At 35.9% G+C, this 19,958-nt stretch overlaps 1 protein-coding gene across 1 annotated transcript; it reads left to right on the forward strand.

Moving 5' to 3' along the window:
- Nucleotides 1-6,166: 6,166 nt before the first annotated feature.
- Nucleotides 6,167-13,829, forward strand: KERA (keratocan). Its single transcript, XM_082066475.1, has 3 exons — nt 6,167-6,220; nt 7,732-8,624; nt 13,420-13,829. The coding sequence occupies exons 2-3, from the start codon at nt 7,739-7,741 to the stop codon at nt 13,590-13,592; spliced, it is 1,059 nt and encodes a 352-aa protein (XP_081922601.1). The 5' UTR covers nt 6,167-6,220; nt 7,732-7,738; the 3' UTR covers nt 13,593-13,829.
- Nucleotides 13,830-19,958: the final 6,129 nt, after the last annotated feature.

Here is a 19,958-nt window from a genome sequence, read left to right on the forward strand (position 1 = left end):
TGCCATCCCCCTTACTCTGCAGATTGTTTTTCAAACTAGATAAACAAATGTTTCCTGAACTTCACATTCAGACTTCATCATTACAACCATTTTGCTGCCAAAAAAAACACCAGTAAGACTAATAAGTTCTCCAAATTGTGTGCAATGTTAGATAGATTTCAAGAAGAGCTTGTGATTTCATGTGTAAAAATGAGATGGTTTTATTCAGGTTTCTAAGCTTGAATAAGAAAAGTCTTCCTCTGCAGTACTTTCATTCCCACTCTAGGTTTGAAAGGATGACAGGTATGTTGTTCCTAAGGAAAACCACAGCCCTGAGATGAAGTGTATCTTATACACAGAATGCAGAAAGCAACTAGGCATTTACCTCTGATATTCACCGTAGACACCATGATGAGTGGGGAATCATCTCAGATAAGAGTAGGCAATGCTGGAGCACAACCCTGACTGTTTAGGGCCTCTGGAGTCCTGCAACATGCTTAGAGAGTGATGGATGAATGAATTCTCCCTAGAGATGGGTTCCAGTGCTGTGTTCAAAGAAAAAGGTGCTGTCAGCCCCAAAATGCTGGGTGTTGAGGACTTTCATCTATAGCAGAAAGACTTAGTTTCAACATGTTCCATCTGAGAGGATAATTAGTGACTGGAGTATTCATGGTGAATGAGTTTCTAGCTTCAGCTCAGGACTCTACAACAAAACTTGAATGCTTTGGGAAATGCCAACTCTCAAAAATTATGGCCAACATAGTTTAAGAAAAAAAAAAATCACATATTCTGATGTTTAATTTCAGTACTTCCCAAGGGTATCTGCATTAAAAATTAGACCAAAAAATGCTACAATTAATGGAAAACAAAATAAGGGCTGAGCTTTCATATAGCTTATGCCATTTGGCTTTTCTCTTTAAATATTAAAAAAACACCTGAATCTTCAATTTCTCATCTGGCAGAATCACTATAGCAGAGTTTTATTATAAGGAGGGTAAAATACTTCTTTCACTAGGTTGTGGGAATACTCTTTTACGAAACCCTTGTCATTTATTTTAGAAGACAGATCTTTCTATAAGTCTAAGATTCTTGGAATTCATTATCCTATTGTGAGAATCCAAAATGAAGAAGTAGTCAGATATTTTTGGACTTCTTTAACAACAGAACAAAATCAGACAACAAAAGTAACACCTCACAGCTTGTTTTCACTATCTTTATGATAGAACTTTTAATCTATGGTTTACTTTTCAAAACTGCAAATTTACAGAATGGGCATCAGATGACTAATTCATGTTTTAATTGACTATTGGTTGTTTGGAAAAGATTAATCATCTAAATAGCCACATGCAGGCCCAAGAACTCAATGCATATGTGTGACTGATAACTGCACTTTAAATATCTAATTAATATCTAATTAATATCTATTTAATATCTAATATCTAATTTAAAATGCATTTAGCAGATATGATTGTACATCTAGCATTTTAAACATCAGATCCTTGGGCAGGACAGATTTGTTTCAGTGTTGAAGTTGCTGGAAGTATGAAAAGAATTTAAGATAAGAGATTCACAGCCACATTTACATAATAGGTAAAATAAATCTAGTTAGCCAAGATAAAGAGCAGATCTTGGCATTGTGCTGTGGAGACATGACGGTGTCTCTGTGGTAAAGAGATCAAAATAAAGAGGAAAAGGGAACAGCCAGCCAAAAAATTCCTTAATGAAGCATATTCAGGGGAGGACTATGTTTCCCATGAGCCCTTTTCCATAGTTATTCTGTTCTGAAATGTGTTGCTCTGCAAGGATCTCTTTAAGCGCAGTTCTCATTGTGGTTTTTTTTTACAAGGGAGTGACGGTGTATAGAAAGTAAACAGCTAATATGCTGTCTCTGGACTTTAAGAATAGGAGCTCATCTTCCTAAATCCTATGTAAAAAAGGGGGTCAGTTGAATTTTACATTTCACATATTAAGCCACCCTAACTATTTTCCAGGGTTCCTTTAAACAACATCTCCTAATCTAACCTCAAAGCTCCCCAGGTAGACTCCCTATACTTCAGCTGCCTGCATATGCACAGAAATGACAATTTAAATAGATGCAATTTCTCCCACTAGGAGATCTAGGCAGGCAATTCTAGGCTTCTAGGAGAGGTGCAGCATTCCTGCTTCTAAGTTTGTCATGTTGTTTTGTTTTGTTTTGTTTTGCACCAGAAATGATGTAGAGTAAAATGCATCCGTAAGAGCGGAGTCTGGAACATCTGTGCTGGCCCCTTTGATCTGTCTGCACTGTCCCTTGGGCTGACCTGAAGGGCTCACTCATCTGCTTTGTTTTAGACTCTTTGGTCTTGCCGACCTTTTGTATCTCATTTAAAAGGAGTAGTATGTATTATTAGTTGGGATATATCACTGACTTGTGATCAGGAATCTCTTTGGAAACAAAAGTTTTGTCCTTCTGACTCTGGGTAAAACTCAGAGCTTCCTATTCTCAAGCAGCAATGCAAAAAAAAGAAAAGAAAAAAAGAGAGAGAGATCACCACTACATGCCAGTCTTCAGAAGTAAAAGAGGCAGGCTGAACTCTGAATAAATGTACACATCTGCCATAACTAGTCTGCATGACTGTCTGGACCTACCAGTAGAGTAAATGGTGAAGGGCACTTAAACAGGACTTACCCTCTTCTCCAGATTTTGAAGCATGAGCTTTTCTCTAGTCATTATGAAGGGAATTTAAGACCATGTTTCAGTTAAACTGGGTGTTCTTTGGAGCCAGGTACCCTGCATTTTAGTAAAGTAGTACCCAAATAAGGCACACTGGATTGCAGCCGTTGCTAAATGGAGCAATACACAGGGCTAATGAATTGGCTCTGCTTGCAGTACACTCCTGGGTTTGCTGGTGATGAACTATACACATGCTTGATGTTTAACAGACCTTGTTTCATATTAAATCTGAGACATATGGCAGCCATTACTGAAAGAAAGCAATGCATTTTTCACTGTCAGCAACTTCGATGCTGAAACAGAACAACAGAACAACAGCACTCCCAGTTGTCCATGTCTCCTCCCAATGGGTCTTTCAATTTTTTTAGCTTTCCTAGTGTTTCTTAAGTGTGTGAGCTGTTCTAGTCTCAAGCATGTGTATCACTCTACCCAAGGAGATGTTACTACCCTCTGTGCTTGTTGGTGCTCCTCACTTTTTTTGTTTGTTCGCTTGTTTGTTTGTTTTTTTAAATAGGGAGTCTCTTATTACATTGATTAACAATGTGGATTGTCAGGAGACATATGGAGCAAAAATCCTGTAATAGCTTAAGACATCTTCGTCAAACTAGAATACTCCCAACAGTACCTTTCAAAAGGTCTCAAATATTCACAGAATGGGCATTCACAGTATTTTTACTGTAGTAATTTTTCCACATAATTTTATTGTCATGCAAACAGCTTGCATACTGTTACTTTTTAGGAGATTGTTTATGATCTCAGGAACATTTGGTGTTTCACTGATATTTGCCTTTTCTCAGCTTCACAAGTTTAAAATGACCTCATTAACATAAAATTCTTAGCCCACTTTTACTGAAAATAAGGTCCTGGAAAGTGTCTCAGGTTGGATACTCAAAACAAAAAGCTTCCCAAACCATTAGTCATTTTTTAAAATCTTGGCCATGGTCTTTTATTAGTCTGTAAAACTCTATCACCGCATATTGCACCCTTTAAATAATAAATAGGAATACCAGATGATGGAGAACAAAACAAATGCATGATGGAGAATATGTGCACAATCTTGAAGGTTTCATGGGAATTAGGCCTTTCTGCAAAGTCTGCTTGGGCAACCAAGCAATCACTTGTTCCTGAAGAGACAAGTAAAAAAATTTTGAGTACACATGAGAATATATATTGCAGTCATCACACTCTTTCTTCCTGATTTTGAGGACATTTCTTGTCATTTTTTTCTGCTCTTTGCATTAGAAGAAGTGAAAATTCCTGTTATGGAGAAAGTCTTAGCAAATGTTTTTGCTGTTGTCTTCTCCTAGTGAAGAACTGCTACTTTGAATGGGATGGCAGCATACATTTGGATAAAGATGAAATACCTGGCCTCTAAATCCACAAAGGGACACTGTGACATGCCTTTCCCTCACTGAACAATGGTTCATACAAACAGTCCCATTCCCACAAGGTAAGCAGCAAGCCTCTCTGCCTGTGACTTCTGTGACAATACATGATGAACATCTGTACACAATTAGCAGGTTAAAGGGTAAATTCAGACCCCCATGAATCATAAGATAAATCAATCTTTCTTTTTTGTTAAACGTGCAACATGTGGCAACTTGCATTTAAGTGTGTCACAACAGATATCTGCCACCAGGACTCACTATTTTAAACCCTTCAGTATAACATTCATGAAGGTCTCAGCTCATTCATTAATGGTGAATGGACCTCTGCATCTCCATGTCCTCTCTATACACTCTGTGAAGATTTTAGCACACATGCAAAACAGTTTTCTGTTGTGCTGCCTGACTTTTATAAGAATCATAGATGCACTTTTTATGGTAAGACCTCCTTAAATTACTCACAACTGAATACACAACTACTTTAACCTTCATATAGTGGTGCCTCTGCCTCTCCCTATCTCAGACTCCAGCTGACAAACCTCCTCAACACTAGTGCATGGTACCCTGTCTACTGCAAAAGGTCAAAGGAAACATTTTAAGGCCCAAGTGTTTAAAGTGACACTCAAAATGAAAAGGTTTATACATTACATCTAATGTTTGTGCTTGTAATTAAGACACCTGCTTAAATTTAGAATCGTTATTTTTAGGTAGAGATGTAAATTAATTTCATCTAATTCAAACTTTTGAAATATTCAGCTTAGCATGCATGAATAAATCAATTTGATACCCGGCTTATAAGAAAGCCCAAATAATTTCTAAGAGATGTTGAAGGGTCTGGAGTTCTAGCAGAGTGAAACACTTAAGAATTTATTTTATTTTATTTTGAAGCACATATATAAGCCATGCAAAATTACTGGTAGTAAGGATGTATTTTTTCCTAAATGAAAAACAAGCTAGTACAAAAATATACTTATGCAAAAATATTTATGACATATTTAATATTAACCTTGCTGAAGTCAGTGAAGGTTGCCCATGTACTTAACGGTTGCTTTTCTTTTTTTTTTTTCTTATTACTTTTTGTCTACTCCTAAACTTCTTTTGAGGCATTCTTAGTTCAGGCAGCAAAGTATTAAACATTGTGAAGTAAGTTGTTAGAGATTTTATTGCTAAATAAATTGGATTAAACTGAATTAAAATAATTATAGAAATAAGTTTTAAAATGAATATAAACTCATAAGAAGGTACCAGGATATATTTTATGTTTTCAGTATTTTCATTAGCTTTTTCCTTAACATAATTTTGCCATTGTTCTGGCTTTGAAGGTGGCTAGTTTTCCTGATATTGTGTGGTTACTTTAAGGTTGGACAAAAAAAAAAAAACAAACAAAACCAAAAAAACAAAACCCCCAAAAACACTTCATGTGAGAAATATGTGTCTATGATGGGATAGCAAATTGGCCTGAAACAGTTTACTTTAGATCAACGATAAGAAAATTAATTAGTGACTTGATAATTAAAACCAGACCTCACTACAGGAGGCACTGAAGAATATAACTTTGTAGAAATATATGTAAATATCTCTCTGAACAAAAAAAAAGTATGCTTTAATATTTAAAAAATGGAAATATGTTATTAAAAAATTCTTAGCAAATTCTTTTGCTATCTTTTCCTAATCAAGAATTATGTCTCTAAATAGCATGGCAGCATCTGCATTTGATAAAAATCAAATAAAATATTTCCGTAGAAACAGATGGCACTGTTTTTAATTCTTTGTGGCCAGTTCAGGTATTATGAGAATGAGTTATGATGTAAGCGAGCTTTGCGTATAAAGTATCTTCTGACAAAATTTTGAATAAAGGTACATTTTGTGTTACCTGTTTCATCTAGACCAGTTCTTCTCATCTGCTAAAACATAAAACTCAAATGCCTTCAGCTCTGTGGCTGCTTGATATTATAGCCAGGATTTCCTGTCTTTTCCTGCCTAGGTGCTGAGGTGCCTTAGTTATTTTAGGGGTTAAAAGCTGTAGCCACTGATGCGTATATATTAGGCTGTATTCATAGAACACAGCTTGTAGCCTGACTCAAGCTATTACAGTCTAACAACAGTGACCAATAGAAAGAGAAGAAGATCCAAGAAAGCTGAGGTAAGCCCAAACTCTGAAGCAATGTCAAATTAGAAACAATAGCTAATAAGGTGTGTATGGCAATACATCTGGGAATACTAACATGTACTACAAGTTTTGCGTGCTGTTAATTCTTAGGAGGACAGGAAGGAAACACAGTGTCTAGCAGCCAAAGGCTGTGAATTTACAGTGATTTCTAACTGGCTTCAGATAGCTCCAGGAACTTGACTAACAAGGTAAATTACATTCTATTTCTTTTAAAAAATGTTATTAATGTTATGAATATTTAGACAGTGAGGAGGTCCCATTTCACTGTGTAAATTAGAGATGTTATTCTTTAGAAATATTTTGTCTTTTTTTTTTTTTTTTTTGGAATGCTTCCAGATAGCACTTTCTGAGGTTGAAAGATCTTTAGAATACTGCACTTGTTACTGCTAATAACAATGCTGAAAACTGTTAAATGACTATGCTTTATATGCAGCAGCTTAACTGAGTTCTTATCCTTACTGATGCATTAACCCTATGAGAGAATTTACTTTTTATTTAAATACTATTTTTGACCAGAAATTTCAGCTATCAGTCTCTTGCCTCTGTGTTGCAAAATCCTTGCTAATCTTCATCAGAAAGCAGGCAAGATAAAAGAGTCTGTGAAGCACTGTTTTTGTGCTAAACAAATACTTCCCTTTGGAGTAAATTATCATTGATTATTTTGTTCATCGTTTAATGGTGGAACAGGCTAAACAAAACAAATAATTAAGTAGGTAAAATAGATACAAGATGCATGAGTGTATATGATGTAAATTGGTTAGGAATTAATTTTTGTGTCATTTAAATCAAGCATTTGTTTTGGCTGTTTGCTTTAGAGAAGGAAATTCCTAACCTTGGATATGAAAGTGTGAATGAGGGAGGGGAATGAATTACTCAAATGTGTTCCTTCCAAGCTTTTTAAGAACATGCCCAACAAACAGCTGTTAAAACACTCTTTGATCTTTCACTTTTCTGTGATGAGAAAAGACCCTGGAAAATCTGATCCAGATGCCATTATAATTTAAGAGAGAGGAAAAACAGAAAAGGGAGTATGATTAATTTTAAAAGGAGGAACACTAAATACAACAGCATTTATATCATCATGATATTGATAACTTTGCTGAAGATGGTACATTATATAGCTTATAGCTCTGTACAGGAAAATTTAAACAAAATTACGAGAAGCACAGACTTAATGTCAGAAAAATAACCCATGTTTTCAGATTATTTGAAATGACACTTGGATGAACAGCATTTAAAGTGGTAGACAATGTGGAATCTAAGTTAAATCAGGAAATACTCTTCAACATAGAGCACTGAATTGTTTATGCATCTTATATCAATGTTCAATTTTTCTTTAACCTGCCATAGGTAACACCACAGAGAACAGAATTTGGTTGTTTATAAAGGAAATATTATTTTTTGCATACTACTGCTTTGTTAATCTAGTATGCTGTTAGAGAATTCTGTTGAAAGACAGCTAATTGTTTTTCTCCCCTTCCAAGGCGAACAATGACTCTAAAAGTCTGTACAAGTCTTTTGCTCTTATTCTTGGTCAACTCTGTGTGGACTCGAACTGTGAGACAAGTTTATGATGAGATGGATCCTGAGCATTGGTCTCATTACTCTTTTGAGTGTCCACAAGAGTGCTTTTGTCCACCCAGTTTCCCCAATGCATTATACTGTGATAACAAAGGACTTAAAGAAATACCTGCAATCCCAGCAAGAATTTGGTACCTCTACCTTCAAAACAATCTAATTGAAACAGTTACAGAGAAGCCTTTTGTGAATGCTACTCATCTCAGATGGATAAATCTGAACAAGAATAAGATCACCAACAGTGGAATTGAGAGTGGTGTGCTGAGCAAGCTCAAAAGGCTGCTTTACCTATTCCTTGAAGACAATGAATTGGAAGAGGTGCCTGCCCCATTACCAGTGAGTCTGGAACAGCTAAGACTGGCTAGAAACAAAATCTCCAGAATCCCAGAAGGAGTCTTCAGTAACCTGGAAAATCTTACTATGTTAGATCTGCACCAGAACAGTTTGTTGGACAGCGCACTTCAAAGTGACACCTTCCAAGGACTCAACAATCTTATGCAACTCAACATAGCAAAAAATTCACTCAAGAAAATGCCTTTAAGCATTCCAGCTAATACACTACAGCTATTTTTGGACAACAACTCCATTGAAGTGATACCAGAAAACTACTTCAGTGCAATACCCAAAGTGACTTTCCTTAGGCTGAACTACAATAAATTATCTGATGATGGTATTCCCCCCAATGGGTTTAATGTTTCATCTATTCTAGATCTACAGCTGTCTCACAACCAGCTCACTAAAATTCCACCGATCAATGCTCAACTTGAGCACCTTCACCTTGATCACAACAGAATCAAAAGTAAGTGTGTATTCTCCATGTGGGATCCTACCAAGACGTAATTATTTAAAAATGCCTACTTAACTACAAAAAAAGCCCTTTGAAATAAAGAGATTAATAACGTGCTGTAGGTTACAGGGAGATGAGCAAAAGGACCTCCCACAGACCAGTTTTCAAGTAAGGTCTAAAATACAACAACCAAATATGTGCATGGAAGTAATACCACATGTGAAAAATGTTTGAGCAAATCAGAAGTATGAGTGGATTAAGAAAATTTGCGCATTCACATTTCACTATATGCATGCCAGTAACCATTATGTGTTAAGAAATTCATTTTCCTACAGAAATGCTAGGAGTAAATAAGCAAGAAACAACAATTAAAAAGTCAGTGCAACAAGTTAGAATATGTGATCCATATTCTGTATGACTGTTAGATTTTCAAAGTTCAAGGGCACCTCAGGGACTTCACTAAACAAAGAGAATTGCTGTATACATGTTTCTTTTGAATATCTCTCTGCCCAGCTAAATTACATAGTCTGAGCTTAAGATGAGGCATCCATAAAACAGTAGTTATCTATTTCAAATATGACTGATTAGAATGTGGATATTCAATATCTGAAGCTTGAATATCTTCCTCATCTTTTGTTTACTGTGCACAAAATGTTGATACTTGGGTTTAGTCTTCATGAAAAATATTTTCACTCACTTTAGAGAAGCTTTGTCCTACTAAGGTTTATCTCCTGAAATGTCTTCTAGCATTTTCCACTTTGTATAAATGAAACAAAGTTTTGTACCCAAGGCAACAGAAGCCTGTTGTCATGTCATAATTCTGCTTCTAGCACTGCTTCCAGATTCATCCAGGTACAGCGGGGATGTGGTGGTTAGGGACACTGTGTAAAGTATCCACTCAGTCCTACAGACCTTAAATCCTTTGTTTCATGCCAAAATCCAAAACTAAAGTGATGACTTTCTATTTTTCACTGCAGAGAAGTTAACCAAGTCCCTATGTTTATCTTCCTGTCATGGTGATTGAATCAAATAAATGGTTCCTTATTCCTATTTTGTGTTACTGCAGTTCAGTAAAAATACACTAAAAATAATGGTTTGTCTTCTGTATGAAACAAGGACATATCAATGAAAGATATCTATTAATAATTTAGGTTAAATCACTGTATTTTACAAAAGAAGTGTTTGAAACCTTGCAAAGAAAAATCAATTTTGTATAACTGGCACATATTTAAGTGGCCTGCAAGAAGTTTAACAGTTAATTGGAGTTAGGGCTTATGACATATGTTGTTACTGAACATATTTCATTGTCCTCTGATTACAAAGGGATTTATCATAATTACATCACTGCAGGGCCCCAGGTGCTGACTTTATCACCTGTCACTTTAAGTGGACACTAAATTGAAATCAATGGAATGTAACCTGTCCAGTTTAAGAAGTGTTTTGTGTCTAGGTAGTATTTAAAGAGCTGGCAAATTATTTTCCTTTCCTAAATAAATTGTTAAAAGGTTAAAACCATTAAAATCAGCCTATGTAGTATATGCAAAATCAATTCCCATTTTCCAATGACACATGGGTACCCAGGAGCCTAAATCAAAATAGTTTTCCACAAGCCTTATGTTCCTTAATGCTTTTACCGGTTTTCAAAATTCAGTGCTAACAACACTGCTTTTAATTAAAAATAAAAAAATAAAGTTTTTATTCTTAGTAGCTACATATATAGTAGTAAAACAATGTTTAACAAGGCAATCTGTCACCTTACATGAAATGCAGGTATTATGCAAGGCACATCCTACCACATAGCATAATTTTTGCATAATTGTTGATGGGATAACGACATAGTCATCATGAGACACTGCTCTAACAGATGATATCTCAAAAGGCCTTTAGGATGGAAAACAAGGAATATAATTCCATTGGGCAGGAGAAAGATGTGGCATTAATTCTGCAGATTGTTTTTGTCATCTTAAACCTGGGAAGTTGATGATCAGTCATTATTAAAAATAATCAACATAAAAGATTTGAAAGAAAAATAAGTGTAAAAGCCTGAATCTGGTTTCTCCACAAAACAGTAGTCCTGAAAGTTTACTTCATGTGTGCAGTACAAGTCCCTTTTATAATATTACTCCTCAGATAGTCCTGCACAATTGCCAATTGCTCCTTTATTTTCTCTTGGTGGTTCATAGTAACACTGCTGGTATGGTAAGAGCTCAGACATCAAAATTTCTATGTAAATACTATTTTCCTACTTTTTGTCATACATTATTGTGTAACATCAGTTCTTCATGTAAATCCAAGGCCTTATTTCTCCAGAGACCACTTATGAAGATATAAGGAAGTATCCAGAAGCCCAGTGAAGTCAATGATAGCCTCACCTTTGGTCTCAGTGGAACCAGGTTTTCACCTGTGGTTTCTTTCCCAAGGATCTAAATGCACAGAGAAAAAAAGAACTTGAAAATCAATATAAAACCCAAACTAATTATGGCTACAACATAAGCATCACACTTGTTCCAAGGCACTTTAAAACACATATTTACATATTTATGTGAGAGATACACAAGCAAGACTCTGGGAAGATGTCAAATGATGGAAAATGCAGTGTTAGGGAAGGAATGAAATTATGATGTAGCAAGTGAGCAAGTATAAACAGGTGGTACTACAGTGCTACCAAAAGAATGATAAAAAGGAGTGAACAGTAAGTTCCCCAGAGGAACACCAGGAGATTGGGATAGCTCCTCTGAGCTAATACTATTCTGTGTGTAGAGAAAGGGACAAGTCCTTGGGCCAAGTAGCAATGCCATTCTGTCAGAATCCATTATAGGATATTTGAAAATGAATATCTGAAGTTACAGATTCTGACTTATTGTCAGACCCCTGCACTGTTACTGATACTGATTTCTTTGCTGGAAGAGCCCAGAAAGGTAGATTTCCAGGCTGAGCCATGGTAGCTGCAGTTAAATATTCTGTGAAAAGGAAAAAGGGAGTCCAACTATTTGAGTTTGAGTACAGTGAGTTCAGCTATAGGTCACAAGAATAGAACAGGAGAGAGACTTCTACTTCTCTGATAGTTTGGGTAGGATTTACTTTTCGTGGGAAGAGAACAATAAAAACCCAAGCCACTTCATACCACACATCATCAGGAAATAACTTCTTCATAGGTGGCCTGTGGTTAGATAACTGTTGCCTCATTTTAAGGTTGGAGTAATTAACCTAGTGAAAACTAGTGTGGTGGGATAGTTTCAAGGTCAGAGGACACAGATTTAGAACAGAGTTGAAGGCATCTTGTCTCCTAAGGACAGTAGTGCTGACCTGAATGGGGAGATATTTTCTGCTACATAATGTTGATTCACTTGTAAAATTTTCAATAACAGCTTTTAACACTCTTAAGCTCCCTACTTTGTAGCTTCACACATACAAATAAGTTGGAGCTTTTTTCTTCCAAGAATATCAAATGCTTTCAAATATTAATCAACTTTCACAACATAGGCAAAGATATTTAGATATCATGGGTATGATAAAAGTTTTAGGCCTTGGCCAGCTGCATGTATTTATCTAATTTCCATGACAAAGATAAAGTCTATTTTCAAGATGTTGCAAATATATGGGTAGTTTATCAAAGCGGGGTGCTTTTCCTTCTTTTGAAAAACAAACAACCCAAAGCCAAGATTTTTTTTTTTTTTCCATCATAACATTTAACTAATTTGGAGAATTGTAATCAGAAGATGCATGCACATTATTGGTGCTAAATACCAGGGGAGAAAAATTTTGGTAGAAAGCTTTTCCTATTTCTGGCTGCTAAAAAAATTGTTCTCAAAAAATATCTGTTACACACATATCCTCCATTCAACCATTCTTGCAGGTGCTCTGGGGCCAACTAGAAACTCAAGTAGTTAGACCAATCACTAAATACCATAATTTGGTCAAAGGAATTTGACATCTTGATAAACAAACACGACTTGAGTGTTTTCCAGAATAAGGCCATTTTGAGGCTGAAAGAGGGCAGCGTCAGCCTCAGTATTCAACAATGGAAGACAAAATATGAAAAGCATTTTAGCCAAGTGACAGTGCAGAGGCAATTTGGGGGAGAAAATGTAAAGAACCCAATCTATTCAACTCCCATGAAAACAGGTAACGATTTAAGCCACATTTTCAAATGTTATCTGAACTGAAACAACTTATGTGTGATTTATAAAGAATTTTAAGGACTTGTTGGCTTTCAGATTAGGAAGAAATATATCTCACTTCATGAATAATATTCTTGCAATTAAAACCAAATGTATTGAAGAATGTGAGAGAAAAGTACAGATGTCGAAAGTTACAGACACTATACAAAAAGTGACTCTGATTCAATACTGTTATCACTTTGAATGCAAGAACTTCATTGGGGAATATTATCAGCTAAAATTAATGTACTGTCATCGCAGTAAGATGTTCTAAATGCCTCAGCATTAACCTTGTTCTGCTCTCTCTGAGGGCAGAGAGCTCATTTCTCAATGAATAGTTACCTAGTAGTTGTCTAAATTGGTTTCCTCTCTGTCCAAGGTAAAATTATGCATCTGGTGGCCTTTATTCATAATTGAAGCATATTAAATATGTGATTCACTGATCTAGACTACATTATGTTAAGATGACTTTTTTGCTTGATCAAAAAAGCAGTTAATTGTTAATTTGGCATTTTCCAAGTCTGAGAAGACCAAGCGTGTCCCATACTAATTTCAGTGGAACCCTGTCATATTTGTTTTCTAAATGAATTTTATCTTCATGAAACTTTTCCATGGAAATTACGTAACATGTTGATCCACATTTTCAGGTGTCAACGGTACTCAAATATGCCCAGTCTCAATTGCTTTAGCAGAAGACTATGGTTTGTATGGCAACACCCCTCGCCTCCGATATCTTCGCCTGGATGGAAATGAAATTCAACCCCCAATCCCATTGGACATCATGACATGTTTCCGACTACTTCAAGCTGTTGTAATATAAAGATATTGCAGTGTCATGTATCCTTCTTGTGCTATGAAAGTACTAAAATACAAGTTTTGCTGGAACGAAACTTGTTCTAGCTCATAAATCAAGAAGTAACAGCTTTATCTGGACTTTATTTTTTTCTGTTCTTGCATCTTTTCTACAGCTGAGAAGATGGTTATTCTTTCAGAAGAGATTTCAGATGGACATGAAACATGTGCTTAACACTTTACCTAAGAATTCCTAATGCAAATATACTGCACATCATCTCCATAAGATCCCAAATATTCCAAACTAAATTCTTCTGCTCCACCTACCTTGTGAAATACTGTATTGTCTATCCTGTTAACATCATTGCTACAGACAAATTATATTTCCTTTTTTGTTAGATTTTTACTAACACAATGAATTTGGTTGCACCTGGCTAAATATATATATGCTAGAAAAATTATATGTTGCATGACTACTAGCTATCAGAACTGCCACTGTCTTTTTTTAAGTTAGTGACTAATAGTGAACAACCACTTAAGAGGAAAGTAACTCATAAATTGGTGTTGTCCTTTGAAGACTGATACTTTTAAGGCACAAAGTATATGAGGCTCTGAGTCCAAGACACTATAACGAATATATATTGGTGTATGGATTCATTCAGTGTATGATTTCAGAAGGGGAATATTGGTACAACTCAAATCCAGCAACAAGGGAACAAGATGAATTCTTGGTCTATCAGAGTACCAATTTTCTTCTGTTTCGTTCTTCAGTATTTCATTTCTACTTTTGACACCTTTTATTTCGTAGCTTTGGGATAGTCATTGAATACTTGGTTTATTTTAGTTTCCATAGAGATATTAATAAAACCAAAACCAGTAATTATTATATATTTCACCGACTAGGTACTTCACAAAAAATTTGAATGGCTAGTCAATATAATGGAGATAAAGAGAAAACTAAGAAATCAAGAGATACATCATTTCCCAAGGATTTACTGAACTAGCCAAATATTTGCATAGGAATTGCATCAGTTTAAGCACATTCAATCACCTCAGAGCAGTATTTAGCTGTCTGCTGTCTCATATAAATGCACATAATAACACTGGATTTTAGAGAAATCCAGGTATTTAGAATACAGCACATTCACAATTCACTAACAAAGGAGATATCAGAGGGCACCATAGGCATCTTTTAATGAAATCTGTTTGTTTGTTTTGTTTTTGTAAGATAATATTGGGATTTCAATAGACAACTTGAATATTAGAGTCAACTATTCACTTGTATTTGTAGATAGAAGCAATTAGTTGTTGTTTGATAGTTTGTGTCTGTTTCTAACATTTTAAGACTGGCCTCAGTAACAAGCATTTAAAGACTATGCATGCGGTATAATTTTTTCCTTGAAGATGAATAATTTTCTGAAAAGTAGATTTTTGAAAGGGCTGATAACTGTATTTTCTAACATTCAATCCCTTTTTATCTGAAAATCATGTCTTATTCTGCTCCAGTGCACCTCTGGAAATAACTCAGCATAGAAACTCAGTATTAAAATAACCTATTCAGAAATCCTTTCACAAAAAACATTTATTTTTGCAGTTCTTTTTATGTGATTGCTGAAAAACTCCTGCCCTTCTAGTAAAATATTTTCTGTAACTCTCTGTTCAACTTTTATGAAAAAATACAGATTCAAAAAAATTTCTACAACATGTATGCATGTTTACCTATGTTCTTTACTCGATAATAGCATAGTAATTTATTTTTTTTGAAAAAAAAGTATGTGACAATACTACTAATTAAATTATAATAACAATTATGTGCTTGGACTTGGAAATTAATTCTAATTTAAAAAAAGAACAAATATACATACTCCATGCATTTTGCATATTATTAAGATTATCTGCAGTTCTAGTTGATTGTCCAGCGAAGTGTCTTGAAGTTCTAGCCAAAAAATTATGACCCTTTTAGACACTAAGACTAACCCTTCCCCAAAGAGATTTCAACCTCATATATGAGAAGGGATGGTACATAAAATCATACAGGGACACTGGAGCATAAAGGTGCTCAGTTTTCTTGATTGGGGCATTATGTGATGAAATCATGAGAACATAATCTGCTAAAATCACTTTTAGCAGTTATTTTCCACCAGCTGGCATGATATTAATGGATTTTTTCCAATCCGCTGTAGGGTGGAAAACCTTATAAATCAGTTCTTCAAATGTCAGTACTATCTTATGGAACAATCTCTGGGTGCATGCAGATTGATGCTCAAGACTTGTCCCAGTCAAATCCCAGTTAATCTAAATTAAGATGAAAATTCATTATACATCCTTGAACAAAATTTTATTGAGCTGAAGAATTGCTGCCAAGTGCTGTGTTCTACACCTTTGATGCAACCCACTGGCTCCACATCTGGTAACAGTTTAATAAAGGGAAAATCCTAAATATCCTCATTCAGGCTAATTTGTCCCATCTTGATTCCCTCTCCCAGAACCAGCAGTGTGAAGTAGAATGAAAACCAGTTATGTTCCTGCAGTGACCTTCCCAAGATAAATCAACCCTTGTTGATTGCAACTCTCTATTTGCAACAGTCTTAATGTTCTTAAACAGTCTGGGAAATTTGGTGAAATTTCCCCTCAGATTACAATAGCTGCCTAAATTGCGTTATTGTCTGAAACTAAACAATGTAGGCTTTCAGCCACACCTCATTCCATCCATTCATTATGCCAGAAGACTATAAATGAAAATGTTAAACGCAATGTCCTTTTCCATATGAAAAGGGTCCCTAAAACAATATAAAATGCATCACTGTACTTGAATATCTGATGTTAATTCTTCCTAATCCAAGATTGGTCTGAGTCCCCACTGGTATTTCATGGTTAAGAAATAATTGCAGTCTCTTGCACTGCAAGGAGGGAGGAACAGACCTCTCAACTGTCCTGTCTGAACCCACAGCTGCCTTCATAAAGCCGACATTTGTTATACTTAGTTGTCAGAGCACATCACAAACAGTTTTGAATGGAATATCATGTCCAGGAACAACGATATTACAAGTATGAGAAGTTGAGAAGGTCACTTTAAGCACACTGCAGTTGTGGTCAGTCACTAACCAAGCCATAAACACCTTGTGCTTTGCCAGAAATACATATTGCGTATGAGTTAATTTTTAAATTGTGGTCATTAACACAGATGTGTTATCAGCTCAGCCCAGCATACAGAAAGTTGCTCTGTAAGCGAAAGCATTAAAGCAAAGTGAGAGGCCCAAGAACTGAGAAATATGTTTCTGACACATCTGTCAGCTTGATTGGAGGCTGGATGATGAATATATCAAAAGACTATGTGGTTTAATAACCCAGCTGGGTCTGCAGGAAGAAAAGTCCTTTATAGATGCTGCCAGCATAGTTAAAAATTCAGCCATATGCCTGAAAGTCCCCACTCCATACTCTTCTCTGGCATTTTAAATTTCTGTCTCAATATTTCTAACAGTTTGCTACCACTTTCTTCTTCAACATTTTTAATGAAAAACACTACCACAACAATCATCTGCACAGATGCCAGTGACCACAGCACTTTGTATGACACTCGGAGGAAGAAACACAAACACTAAGAGGTAAAAATTTGGAAGATAACTAGGAAGACAATTTGTAAGTTTGTAATTACTAATTTGGACTCTTATCTGAAGGAATTTTCATTCACCCTTGCTGCACTCAAATGGTTTTCAATATTTGCCACAAATACTTGCTATCATTTTTCCAGTCTAGAAAAATTATTTGCTGATATTATATGGCAGCTAGTTTCTTTATCTGACTGGAATCAGACTGCTGTAACACCTAAATTTCTGTGTTGGTTGTTGATCAGCTTATATCCTACTTCTGCCATGTGTGACAGAGAATATGTAGCAATGTTGAAGTCAGCAAGTAAACATCCTCTTCTTGACTGAAAGTCTCATCCATAATTGCATTTTTTGTTTCCAAAAATTGCTTACACATTTAAAAAAAAAAAAAAAAAAAAAAAATAGCTCTATAAGGCACCACACTGTGTAATGATAGTCAGTAATACTAGTCACCTCAGGGCAAGTGTATGAAGCAATATGCATCATTTGCATCATGTTCTGCCTTACCTGATTTACCTTCTTCTCCATTAGAAGAGGTAATAATGCTTTTGAGTCCTGCACTTGCTCTGTCTGTGCTAACTCAAGTAAACCTACACTGTAATGAATTTGAAACGTTTCCCTATACAGTTGCTTCTTACATCCACTATATTGTTGCCAACAGCCTGGGTATTCTCACTGTTTGTCTCCTGTTTCCTGTAGCATATGTGTTTGACCAACCTCTCTGCCTCTCAGCTTGGTTGACTGGTTGGTTGTTTTTTTTTCCTTCAGTGTTTTTTAGCTTAAGCATGTTTATGAATGCTGCTCTAATGGCTGCTCTGATTTCACCTGTTTCCTGGCAGGTCAGCTGCATCTGGGTTCCTCTAGGGGAAGCACCATCCTGACTCTCACACATGTACCACAGCAGAACAGCCTTCACACCTCCTCCTACACACGTGCATGGACCCAGGGTGATGACATCATGTAGACAGGGTATATCTAGAAATCTCTTTTCCAAGGCCTCCCCTCCCCACCTCAAATCTTTTTTTTGGTAGGAAAATTCATGAAGGAACTGGAATCACATCTTCCACAAACAAAAGCTCTTCCTATTTAGGGGCTGAGGCAATGAAAGTTACCTGCAGAATCAGCAAACCTCAGTGAAGCTACACTTTTTTGATAAATCTTTTATTAATTAAAATGCTCTATCACAGTTTTTATGAATTATTAGTAAGTTCAGGAAAAAATCGTTTCAACCACTGGGAAGACAAAAAAGCAAACCAGTGCCCATCTTTCTTATTTAGCAATCCTGTTGCTAAGACAGAATAATATGCCCTTTGCCAGGCAATGAAACACAGGATTTTGTCTGAAATCATACCCCTACTACTAGGAAGATTATTTCAAGGAGGGTAATCTCCTTATGATGCTTTGCTTTGTTTCAGGACTTGAAATAATCATCATATCTCTATCCTGGCAGTGAGGATAGCCTTCATGGTATTATAGGATCTAGGCTCAAATCCTTGTTTGAATCAGAAGCAGAGTGAATTGCAGTGTAGATTTTTTCCTCTGAGAAGGCTGTTTTGAACACCAGATTAGAGGTTCGCTCCATTTTGTGAATCCTGCAATTTGTTTATTTTAATGACCGGAACTTCTTCAAATGAAAAAGATTGATAGTAACCCTTCTCACCACTGCTTAGCACCAGAATAGGCAAGAGTTAGACCTAAAATCTTCTCTGAAAAAGCTGCCAGCCACAGGGCTCCCAAATTCCCTGTCTCTGAATTACTGGTCAAATGGTGAAGTGAAAGCTGTTTGTGAAGATTTTCTTTGAAGGTCATGGTGCTTTGGATCTTTTAAAAGCTAGCCATTTATGTGTTTGTTTTGGTTCAGTGTAAGTTCTTGAACATTCAGTTTTAAGTATAACATATAAACACGGTTTGAGGCTTATTTTCTATTTCAATAAGGAAAGAAGATGATAATACTTAATTCTTAGTCAAATAGACATAAATATTTTTATATTGGTCTGACCATCATGCAAACAAACAGAAAAGACAATTTTCTCTAGCTAAGATTTCCACGCTTTCCTTTTTTGCCTCTGTTGTTGTTTTGGTTGTTTTTTTTTATGTTTGCATTCCATCTGGCATCACGTAACAGGCTTATCAGGTATCAAAGAACATTGAGAATTATTTCAGCTGCCATATTATGCATGCTTCTTTTTCTTCTCAAAGCATTAATAAGACTTGTGCCTGTATTTTCCTGCTTTTGTGAGCTCTGTGAACAGGCTCCCTTTTTGTGCTGTTTCAACCGCAATTGACATTAATGTTTGTGCAAGATGCCTGTGTAGGAAATAAAATGCTCCCAGGGATTTAAGGCTTTCTGTGGTGCCTGTTTTCCTCATTTTTAGACATTGACTGCCTACATCCTGAAGCTCTCGTGGGGCTTATTCTTGGTGGTTTAATACTACTTTGATACTGGGATTTTTCCCAAACTTGATACTATGAAGGATGGAGCAGGATAAGTCCCTCTGCTTTTGTGCTGCTTCTAATATGGGCCATCTGGGCTGATGGAGGAATGAAAGCCTGTGGGCCCTGTGTTTGAGGAGCTGAAGCAGGTGACCAGCAGCTCAGGCTCATGAAGAGGTTGCATTAGGTGGTAGGAATCAAGGCAAGAAAGGAGTTAAACAAGTTAATGAAGTCTATTTAATCACAAACATGCAGAGCAGAGAATCATCCAGTGCAAGACAGTGGCTGAGGATTAACAACATTAAAAATAAAACATTTATTTAAAATTATTGACTTTCTTTTCAGCTTGGAGA

Source organism: Streptopelia decaocto (assembly GCF_964273445.1).
Source record: "Streptopelia decaocto genome assembly, chromosome: 1".
NCBI lineage: Eukaryota > Metazoa > Chordata > Aves > Columbiformes > Columbidae > Streptopelia > Streptopelia decaocto.